This window comes from Danio rerio, chromosome 2, assembly GCF_052040795.2.
Source record: "Danio rerio strain M-AB ecotype USA chromosome 2, GRCz13ab, whole genome shotgun sequence".
Taxonomy (NCBI): Eukaryota; Metazoa; Chordata; class Actinopteri; order Cypriniformes; family Danionidae; genus Danio; species Danio rerio.
The window spans coordinates 60,102,419-60,115,000 of NC_141022.1; the positions used below are offsets into that span (position 1 = coordinate 60,102,419).

The window sequence follows — 12,582 nt, forward strand, 5'->3', positions numbered from 1 at the left end:
GAGACACTAAGGCAACGTACGCCTTCCACCATTGCTGATATACAGCCATATTGCACGGCTACAAGTGTGATATTGCTCATATATATATATATATATATATATATATATATATATATATATATATATATATATATATATATATATATATAATTATGTAAAAACAATCTTTTATTTTGCACGTAATTAATTGTTTGACAGGACTAATAAAAATGGATTTAAAATAATTCATTCACTGTTCTTCAGCTTAGTCTCTATTACAGAGGTCGCTGCAGAGGAATGGACCAGCATATGTTTTAAACAGCAGATGCTTTTCCAGCTGCAACACAGTACTGGGAAACACCCATGGACACTCACATTCGTACTCTACAGCCAATTTAGTTAATCAATTCAGGAGAAACCCTCACAAACATGGGGAGAACATGCAGACTACACACAGAAACGCCAACTGACCCAGCCGGGACTGGAACCAGCAACCTTCTTGCTGTGAGGCCACAGTGCTAACCACTGAGTCACCTTGATGCCCTAAAATAAATTACTTAATATTTTTATTCTGAGTAAAGTTTTACCCCATGCTCAATTTCATTAATGGTGCATTACTGTAAATGTGATTTTTGCTCTTATGACTGCTTATATATATATATATATATATATATATATATATATATATATATATATATATATATATATATATATATATATGCATTTAAACAATACAGTATATTTCTGTCATTTACAGATGCCATCTTTGCATTTTTTCCTATTGATTAAATACACGTGTATATAAAAATGTCTGTTCTGAACCGGATCAACTTAAAAAAAAAACAGACATAAAAATATAAAAAGATTTTCATAGACGTACATAAAATTGACAGATAAAAGATGACAATAAATAAAAGGTCATTTTAAAAAGCAAAACATTTCCATGGAATAAAATAAAGCTTGAAGTTGACCGTGTTTAAACACAAACTCAGACGATAAGCATGACAAAAGATGTGTGATTTGATAATGTTGATTGACTATAAACACCCCCCCCCCTTTATTTCATCACTTGCTCATCTGATAAATCTCAAACAAGCACTGCTTACGGTAATATTACAGTACCAAAAACACCCTTAAAATAAGATGCATTTATTTGAGGAGAACGTTCCGGATTAAAAGTGCTTATAAAACTATTTACAAAAATAATCAAATTAAAAAACGAAAGAAGATTGACTTTTTAAAAAATATATACAATGTTTATTTAAATAAATAAATGAACGACACTAAAGTGCAAACAATATAGTTCTATACAGTATATCATTATTATACTAAGTGAAGGAGCATGTGATATGATTGATCGCGGCTGGTCTTTCATCTGCAATCATTAGTAAGCCAATCAGATTACTCCAAATAAATATTACTCCCTTTTCTTCATTTGTTGAAGAATCTCCCCCTTCCACCCCATCTCCACCTTTTCCTCCTTTACCAGCGGAAGCTCTTGAGAACTACCTGATCACAGACCCCCTTACATGCTTATTGACCAGGTGGGAGCCCTGGGCTCAATTATCTCAGAGCTCAGGGTTCTCTCCCGGGACAGCATGCCAAACCTGCTTTTATTATCAAGCAATATCTAAGTGTGAACTCTTGAAATTATATAATAGTCATGTTTAATTAATTTTAAATAAACTATAAAACATGATATTAAAATGACAATGTATTACTTTCAAGTAATCTATATTTTGAAATAAGACATTTTAATAATAATTAAAAAAATAATAATAATAGTAATAGCTTAAAACAATTTAAATTCTTAAGTATAAATTATTTATTAATATTATTTGTATTAATATTTTAAAATAAGAGTAAATTAATCGGTCAGGATATTAAGACCTCAAAAAGTCGAACATCTCATTTCAATTCTTAAGTAAAATTGAATAATATTATTATTGAATAATATTACTACTACTACTACTACTACTATCATTGTAAAATAGAAGAACATCAGTAAAAAAAAAATTAATATTAATAATAAAATTATACTAAAAAAAACTGCCAGTTTCTCGATTTTTTTTTAATTTAACAGTTTATTTTTTGAAATAAAATAATTATTTTTGTTATTATTATTAAGATTACTATTATTATTATTATTATTATTAATAGCTTAAAAAAGAGAAAATCAGTTGGTCAAGACATTAAGTCTTAAAAAAGTCTTAAATCTGTAGTAGTAAAAATTGAAATAAATATAATAATAATAATAATAATAATAATAATAGCTTAAAACAATTTAAATTCTTAAGTAGTAATTTTTTATTAATATTATTTGTATTAATAGGTTTAATCAAAAATAAATCAATCGGTCAGGATATTAAGACCTCAAAAAGTCGAAAATCTCATTTCAATTCTTAAGTAAAATTGAATAATATTATTAATATTATTATTGAATAATATTATTACTACTACTATCATTCTAAAATAGAAGAACATCAGTAAAATAAAAATGAATATCAACAATAAAATAATAATAAAAAATTAAAAACAGCCAGTTTCTCAACTTTTTTTATTTAACAGTTTTAATTTTCTGAAATAAAAATATTATTATTGTTATTATTATTATTAAGAATATTTTTATTATTATAAATAATAATAGCATAAAAAAGAGAAAATCAGTCGGTCAAGACATTAAGTCCCTAAAAGTCTTAAATCTAATTTCAGTTCTGAAGTAAATATAATAATAATAATAATAATAGGAAAAAAATCTGTCAGCCAGGTTCTCAAATCTCTTACATTTAACAATTTCATTTTTGAAGCAAAAATATTATTATTATTATTTTAAAATAGGAGGAAATCAGTGTTAATCCAGCGTAGATTAAATTCTCAAAAATCCTCAAGTAAACGTGTCTTGCTTTAAGCATGTTCAGGCATTTCACAGGATCAAATCAATGTTTGTTTTCATGGATATGATGTAAAATAATAAATCAGTCCAGCAGTGATCTCTCCTGATGTGAAATAAAGCCCACAGAGAAGAGAATGCAGAAGTGAAATAAGTTCAGACTTACATGATGATGATGATGATGATGATGATGTCTGTCTGCTATGCTTTCTGGACTGCACTAAATAAAGCGGATCATACAGTACACACACAGGAGGAGTTGTTAATGATAGTCGATAAGTTGTATAATGATCACGCTCCATATTGAAGAAACTCGCTTTCACATGATGATCGATTGCATGATTGTTCTGCAGGTAATAGTCTAGTTGCAATGCATTGTGGGTGGTCCACAGTGGTCAGTGGTGTATTGAGGGATGCTGAACTCTCTCTTTCTCACACACACGAACACACACAGTTTTTGAGAGAGAAATGCTCTGGAAAGTGGCACCGGGTAGAAAAGGAGTGCTGTTTCTTTTCTGGAAGCTTCTTCAGAATCAACACTTCACATCACGCCTGAGTGATCCTCCTCCAGTTTACTGTACAGAGAGACAGAGAAGATGAAGATAATTAAGATGATGAAGAAAACACACACTTCTGTTGTCAGCTTATGACACGCCAGGCTCATTGGAGATATACAGATAAGTCAAAATGATTCACCCTCCGGTGAATTTTCTTTAATTTCCAAATATTTCCCAAATGATGTTGAAGAGATTCAGGAAATTTTCACAGTATTTCCTATAATATTTTTTCTTCTGGAGAAAGTCTTTGTTAATAACTTTGACATGGTGTCTTTGTTATTGCATCTTTTCTACAATATGTTTATATTGTGTATATGCTTTTTCTCTCTCTCTCTCTCTCTCTCTCTCTCTCTCTCTCTCCTCTATTATTTGTATATTTGATATTTTTGGTTTTATTTATTTTTTTTGGTTTTATTTTGAATTAATTACCATTACGGATATAAACAGACACGGAAAGATCGCACATGATCACGGCGTCCCAGCTGTGCGGTCTGCTACGGACTAAAGGTTTAGCTTCTGGTTTGATTGGAGAACAAGGTACTGACACTTCGTTTAATATGTTTGTTTGTTTGTATTGAGTTTGTATATTGAGTTTAAGTGATGTCTGTTTGTTTGTATATGGTTTTCATATTTGCTTACATTTGGTTTCATTTTCTCTTTGTATACAAGCTCTTACGGTGTTTGCCGTACGGTGCAAGGTGTACGGTGTTTGGCCTATTGTATAAGGTGTTTGATGTTGACGACGGCGTCAGTGAAGTGAATGCTGCACTGAAATAAATCATGGGAAAACATCAGTGAAAGAGTCAATCCTTTATTGAACCAGGGAGCTACAGTCTTATTTGTTTTATTTCGACTAGAATAAAAGCCGTTTTATTTAAAAAAAAAAAAACATTTTAAGGTCTCACAGGGCTCGAAATTAACCTTTTTTCTTGGTAGCACCGGTGTTCATAATTTCAAAAATGTAGGCGCACCTGACAAAATTTCGTCGCACCGTTACTACACGTTTTATATTAACAGATTCTATTTAATATTAACACTCTAATCACAACTAACAAATAAACACAAATCTGCATGCGCTCACCGGCCCTGCACGCACTGCTTGACATGAATGAGATGAACTGAGTGAACAATAATCACTGTGCTGTTCTCACGGGTGCTGCCTGATATTGCACAGATGATATTGACATATAACTTATTATCTGCACACGTCATCTTAATAGCAGTAATGGTCTTCTCATGAGCTGCAATATTAGTTTAATCTCAGTGAATGGATGCTCTTTAGCGATGGTGAAGGGTGTATCAGTCACATGACAGCATCGTGATGACTAAATAAAGGATTAAATAACGTTAAAACATCCCGTGCTTAAAACAGATTCAGTGGCGAACACTGTTACCTGAAAACCCCATCCCACCGGCTTTACGGTGAATGCTTTAGTTATTTTCATAGCGGACTTTAAACACAGGAAGTCTTTCATCCACTCTTTGAAATGTTTAAATGCTGGATTGACATTCACTACATGATCACTGATCAGATGTGCCATTATTTGTAACTTTAGGTGGTTTCTAAAACTAAATCTGTCAGTGTTGTCTTCATTCTCTCGGATCCAGACCTTTACATTTCGCAGCTGTAGATCCCTGTCATCGGAACTGAGTGATTGACAGCTCATATTAACCAATCCATTCACGTTCTGTTCTAGTGCAGTGGGCCATTAAGAAGAGCCTGCAGGCGGGACAAGCATTATGGGCTTTGTTTACTGCAGCAAGTTGACATGTCAACATACTTGCCAACACTCCCGTTTTTCCAGAGAGTCTCCCATTTATCAGACCCATCTGCCGTTTTGTTATTTCTCCTGGAAAACTCCCAGAATTTCACCCCTTCCCCTGGTCCTCAGTTGTTTGGTACAATCTATAACACCCTCAGGTACCCCATCAGGTCACTCCACCCCCAAATGTTGGCAGGTATGCATGTCAACTGTTTTAAACCTTTCCTGAGTGCTGCGTTTGGTGTTTTTAGGTGCAAAGGTGCTTAATGCGTGAATGCCTCCTAAATCCAAGCATGTGGTGAACATTTTCCTGTGAAAACTGGTCGAACGACAACAATTTTATGCATTCACACAAATGCTCCCAAATATATTTTGAGGTCGCATAGAGAAAATTTCGGGCGCATATGCCAATTTCGAGCCCTGGTCAATAATATTAGCCCCCTTAAGCAATATTTGTTTTGGATTGTCTCGAGAACTAACCACTGTTATACAATGACTTCTCTAATTACCCTAACTTTACCCTGATTAACCTAGTTAAGACTTTAAATGTCACTTTAAGCTGAATACTAGAGTCTTGAAGAATATGTAGTCTAATGTTATGTGCTGTTGTAACCCCACAGGTTCTACACCACCAAACCCGCTCCGAGCTGGTATCGAACCGGCGACCTTCTGCATGGGAGTCGGTTGCTCTAACAAGGAGGCTAAAGACTATGGCCTAAAGCATCTGTCGCTAGAGCACCTTTAGAGGTCAGAGGAGTGAGGTTTACCTGCACAGCACCTACTAACTAGCTGGCTTCTGTTACACTCACCCCCTAAATCTCACTCCCATCCGGGTCACAGCACCAATGTAACCCGCCATATGTATATATATATATATATATATATATATATATATATATATAAATATATATATATATATATATATATATATATATATATATATATATATATATATATATAACTCTGACTTCAACTGTATATACCCAGAGCTAGATATATGAGAAACGACAAATATGTACCCCTGGACTTCGTCTTCTTGCAGTTTTTTTTTTTTTTTTACAAATCCACTAGAGGGCGCTGTGTGCATTTTTGACAATCTCAAGTAGATCACAGAGGCATGTTTTCTCATACGTGCCATTTCTCGTGAATCCACTAGAGGTCACCATGGACATTTCTGGAAGCTTCAGGAATCGCTCAGCAGCTCCGCCTTGTAGCTTTCATTTTACACAAAAAGTGCAGCCATATGTACCCTGAGGCGCATATTTGTCGGTTCTCAGAAATGTAGCCCTGTGCACATTTATCCAATGAGCCTGTGTTGACAAATGAGCTGTGTAGGAAGAGCAGAAGCAGCTCACAACCTTTCATAATATCACTGATTAACTTACATTTCTAAGCTGAATCAAGTTAGCCTTGGCATGAACATGAGCATCGCCATGGTTTCAAAAAAACAACAAAGAAAAAAAAAACAATGGCTTTGTAACAATTATTTAGGGCTATAATGCAAATCTAATAAGAAACACGTTTGGTAAACAAAGTCTCTTATATGAAATATGTATATATGCATTTACACACTCACACACACATGCACATACACTCGCATGCATGCACAATCATGCACACACACACACACGGGCGCACACAAACACATCCACACGCACTCCCACACACACTCACACACGCATGCACAGACTCACACATTCGCACACACACATTTATCCATTCTGCAACTTAAAAATATTCAAACAGCATTATTTTATACTATTTAATGTTGTATTTTTCGGATTTATTACTTATGGATATGTAAACTAAATGAATTGTTATGTTTTATGATGCCATTCATAACAGAACTATATATGATATTCATTATGATCAATTCTTTTAATGAGTGTATGCACCTGTAATTCATATGATCTAATGATTGTGCTGCTGCTTTTTCTATTTGACTGCATTGAAGTTGACACTCAAAGCTTTTACTTCACTTTCTTTAGTGTTTTTTGTGTGCAAAAGAGAATATTAGGCCAAGCAAACAATGAACAGAAGCTTATTTCAGAAACAGTTCACCATCAAGACGCAATGTAACACAATGTAGTTCTAATTTTGTATACGGTACAGCACAGACTGCATTTTCAAGATCAAGCTTCCTCTGAAATCTTTGTAATAACTCAAATGCTAACACACACTTACATCAGCATGCTCTTCCACACACACACACATACACACACACACATACACACACACACATACACACACACACACACACACACACACACACACACACACACACACGTACAGCTGTCTTTATAGGCTCTCCTCACAGCTGTACTGATGTTTCTACTGTACAGGCTGCACATTGCATATTCTTTCCCACTGCCCCCAAACTCAACCCTCACAGGAAACAATCTGCACATTTAGATTTTCAAAGCACTTCATTCTGTCTGATTTAGGAGCTGTTTTTCTCATGGAGACAAAAAAAGTCAAAATTAACAGGTATTGCAATACTTGTGGGGACACTTTAAGCTTAAGAGCCTAGGAACACCATCCCAACTGTGAAGTATGGGGGCGGCAGCATCATGTTGTGGGGCTGTTTTGCTGCAGGAGGGACTGGTCCACTTCACAGCATAGATGGCATCATGAAGAAAGAACATTATGGAGAAATACTGAAGCAACATCTCAAGACGTCAGCCAGGAAATTAAAACTTGGCCACAAATGGCTCTTCCAAACAGACCATGACCCTAAGCATACTGCCAAATTAGTTTAAATGTGCTTTAAGGACAACAGAGTGAATGTTTTGAAGTGGCCATCACAAAGCCCTGATCTCAATCCTATAGAAAATTTGTGGGCAGAGTTGAAAAAGCTTGTGTGAGCAAGACAGCCAACAAATCTGACTCAGTTACACCAATTCTGTCAGGAGGAATGGGCCAAAATTCCTGCAAACTATTGTGAGAAGCTTGTGGAAGGAGACCCAAAACATTTGACCAAAGTTATACAGTTTAAAAGCAAAGCTTGAAAATATCAAGGAAATGTGTGTCAACTTTTGACTGTCTAGAAATCAATAAAAAACTCATTTACTCTCATTATTCTGGCATTTAGCAAATGTAAATTATTTAGGTAATCCTGACGGACCTAAAATAGTAAACGTTTAGTATTATTTACCATCAGACATTTAAAAAAAAAATGCTTATGTTCCTTTTTTAGAGCGTATGTAACCTTCTGGTTTCAACTGTATTAGTTAATATAAAGCAATGTTTTCTAGTCATTTCTAAACATTATTAAATAAACTAGGAAATGACCCATGGCAACTATATTTACCTTCGGCCCACTAGCCTCAATCAAGTTTGGTTTTTGGCCCATCATAAGAAAGGATTTGGGCATCTCTGGTTTGGATTTGACCAAACTCTGGTTTAATTCCATGATAACAGCTGCTTTAGAGATATTATTTCCAGGGATCCGTTCTTTGTACCTCGCTTAAATGATCTAAGATGATTTGGCAGATCCTGGATCTTTTAATCTTGATAACTGATCTCTCGCTATTTTGGTTCTTCAAACAAGTTCTCAAATCAGATTAGAATGTCTGGATGAACTGATCTGAGATCGCTGTGTGTGTTGTGAAGGACAGATCTATCCATCCTCGAAATCATGATCAGCAATGCAACGATTGGCTGACGGCAGCGTAATGACATCATCTGATTAATATTCAATTATCCATGTGAGCAAAATTACATCAAATTAGCAGTAAACGGCTTGTTAAATATGACACGCAATAACCTTCCACATTTGTTGTGAGCTGCAGGCTTTACACTTTCATGTGTCAAGAGTTTATATCATGTATTTCAGTGCATATCAGTGTATTTAGTTCTACATTTAGAAAAGACTTTCTTTATTATTGTAGCCAATCGGTTTTTAATCGGTGTAAAGAATAACAAAAGCATTTTGATATTGGTAAAGGGGTCTGCAACTTTTGTTCAAGTCACCTTCTTATTAACTGTCAAAACATGTTTATGACTGCATAAATGTATTATTGCTTTAAAAAAGTGCATTTCTACTTTACACAAATTGTTCTAAAGCGATCTAAAAAGTTCATATTAATAAGTTTTCTCTTTGTACTTTTAGCTTGTCTCTTAGTTTAGTCTTTGTACTTTCATTTCAGAGTGCAGATTGCAAGTTTTGTTAATATATATATATATATAAAAAGTTAAAAATATTTACTATTTTCCCAAGTGTATATAACTACTACTGTAAGAAAATAGCAGCATTTGGTACATACTTTCAGTATTTTCTTTGCATGAACTGAGCCGATCTAATCCTGTTCATATAAATTGAGCCTGCTGCTGAGCAGGTTTGATCTACCAGAACTGTTGCTATAACAACAACTCTCGGATCAGCTTTGAAGAACGAAACGATCCTGGATCCAAATCCAGCTAACTGAGTAATCCACATAAGAAGAACGGACCCCAGGAAAAAACATGGCAATGTGTTCAATACTCATTTCCTTGCTGTGTCTGCAAACATACTGTGATATTTGTATGATTCAGAAGATTCATAAATTGTACATATACAGCACCTTTAATAGACTATATGCATGAAAGAATGAACAAACCAGGCTTTTTTTTAAATATTACTGTCATATTTGAAGTGAACGTGTAGATTTGTCTGTCTGGGGAAGAGCTTTAAATTCCACACTTACTGTGTCGCTTCCTCCATCAGACACAGACTGAGAGTCATAATGCAGAGGTGAATAAACCCAGCTCCTGTCCTCTGGAGGCTGCAGAAGCACCAGCAGAGGGCGCCACACGCGCACACACACATTTACACATGCATGCACACACACAAACAACACAGACACGGAGCAGCGGAGATGCATGAAACAGAAACACACAAAGACAGAAAGAGACATGAGGAGACTGGAGAACACATTCAACATACTGTGGGAAAAATCAAAGCACAGAAACAGAAAAGCCTCAGAACAGAAACTCACACTGATTTTGGAGGCATGCAATAGCATTGCAGTGCACAGTGTGCATATTTTGGGTATGCATGCAATATTTGGATGACCACTAGAATGATTTTTACTGCACACACACGATTAGAAGTTCAACTTGATTAAAATTAAAAAAAATAATAATAATCTGAAAAAAAATTAGTTTGTGTGTTTTTTTGTTAAATATGTGACCCAATATGTGAGCACAAAACCAGTTTTAATTTGCTCAGGCAATAGCCAAAAATACATTAGTTTGCATCAAAATAATTAGATTATTAAGAAAAGATCATTATGATCCATAAAGATATTTTGTACATTTTCTATATTCAATTCTTTTATATATTTTCCATTAGTGATATGCATTGCTAAGGCCTTCATTTGTACAGCTTTAAAGGGGATTTTTTCAATATTCACATAATTTTTGTACCTTCAGATTGCAGATTTTCAATTAACCATGTCTTCAATCATTTATTCCTTTGCTTTTCATCTTAGTCCCTTTATAAATCAGGGGTCGCTATGCCCTTCAAGCTGCAACCCATCACTGGGAAATGCCCACACACACTCATTTACACACATACACTCTAGACAATTTAGCTTACCCAATTCACCTATAGCGCATGTGTTTGGACTAGGGTTGGGCGATGACGACCAATTCAACATCATACAATGTCTAATGTGAAACATTGCAATGGACGATGGCATCAGTGATTTATTAATTTATAAATAATTAATTATTTCATAACAAATTCATTATTTGTAGCCTACTGTTTTAACTACCTGACTCGCATAGTCTTTGTTTCACCCATAACCAAATCATAAATAAATAAAGATAAGTTATACACAAATGACCACCTGTCAATCACTTTTTCCGCAGGACTCTGGCATGAATGTTATAATGGCGTCGACAAACTTGGTTTGTAAAAAAGGAGCACAACCAACAGTGTCTGAGGTTTTCGCTGAAATTACTAAGTACAAGTGTGAAAGTGAAAGACTGAAGCAGTGTGCTGACACAGTGACACGTTACCTTATAGATTCAAAAGACCGAAGAGTCGTTAGAAAGAGACAAGATTAGTTAAATATTACGTTTAACAATTATAGTGAGACTTCATCCAGCGGTACATCCTTGATAAACTGTTGTATGTGCGCTGCTCTCTGGGGTTTTTTGCTCAAAGTACCTGCTGACTGCCTGGAGCTCAGGGGCCTCATGTACGAAGACTTGCGTGGAAATCCTACTAAAACATTTACAGCTTTGTGCGTACGTAGAAAAAATTCAGATGTATGAAACACTGCGTACGCCGAATCCCACACATATTCTTTTGTACATCCGAATGAACTTGAAACTGAGAGCAACATGCACGAGCACAAAACCCCTCCCTGCCTCCTCCCCCGTATGAATATGCTAATGGAAAAACCCAACGAAAAAGCAAAGGCAAAAGCAAGCAAAAACAGAAACTCTGAACAGAATGTGAATTGAAGGTGCTGCTTTCGGAGGTAGACCGGAGAAAAGCGGTGTTATTTGCAAGTTTGTCCTCCGGAATTAACAACAGAAGAAAAAAATAGAGTGGGAGAGTTTAGCTGATGCGGTTAACACAGTTAAGTCTGAACATTGCGCTGAGTGAATTAAAAGAGAAATAGTGTGATTTATAGGTGTAAAATGTTGAAGTACCCTTAACAGTATCAGTGGCACAGCTCGTAAAACGCATGTCAACATGTTTTGACTTGTTTGAGCATGAACTCGGTTCGAATCCAGTGTCTGATGAACTCAGTCTTCTTTTTCCCCGCTACATATCAGATTTTGCCAACTATTTATCAGGAGAAAGACAAGTAGGAATCATTAATAAGTTTGTGCATCATATTTTATTTGCACATTTATTGAATGGAAATGTTTCTGATTCACGCATGCAAATTCATCTTCAGATAGTGTCTTTATAGCAATGTGCGTGCAGTAGATTGCTCAGATTACATTGGGAAAACAGGCGACCGCTGCAAATTGTGCTTTAATGTTTAGCTGCTCAACTGTATGGTATGGAAACCTTATATACCTGCTAGATGAACCCGTCCCATACAGCTGCCATTGCAAGGCTCAGACACTTTGTAGAGAGGAATTTAACACAACTGCCTCTAGGAGTCGCCAATGGAAATAAAACAGACACGCACAAAAAATGTGCGTACGCCAGCCATAAAGCTGGCGTGGAGCTGCGCACATTCCTACGTTCAGTTCATCGTTAGTAAATCCAAACGTGAGCGATTCTGAGCGTGAAACCTGGCGTACGCAAAGTTTTTGTGCGTACGCAGCGTTGATACATGAGGCCCCAGATGTGCGCACATGCTTGCAGGGCATGACAGAGTGTGTGTGTGAGTGTGTGTGTCTGGTCACGTGATGTGTGTTTTCAGCGGTACAGTGTGGACGGAGA

General features: G+C 35.5%; 1 protein-coding gene across 6 annotated transcripts in view; it reads right to left on the reverse strand.

Moving 5' to 3' along the window:
- The window catches only part of pip5k1cb (phosphatidylinositol-4-phosphate 5-kinase, type I, gamma b), a 754,787-nt gene that overhangs the window by 620,963 nt on the left and 121,242 nt on the right, over positions 1–12,582 (reverse strand). For 4 of the 6 annotated variants that reach the window (XM_087238424.1, XM_087238421.1, XM_087238422.1 and 1 more), the window contains 2 exons: positions 9,875–9,952; positions 2,686–3,444 (listed from right to left, as the gene is read on the reverse strand). The exons of 1 other annotated variant lie outside the window; for it this stretch is intronic. In XM_087238424.1, the coding sequence (XP_087094550.1) occupies positions 3,442–3,444; positions 9,875–9,952 (81 nt within the window). In that variant the 3' untranslated portion in view covers positions 2,686–3,441. 6 annotated transcript variants of the gene reach the window in all.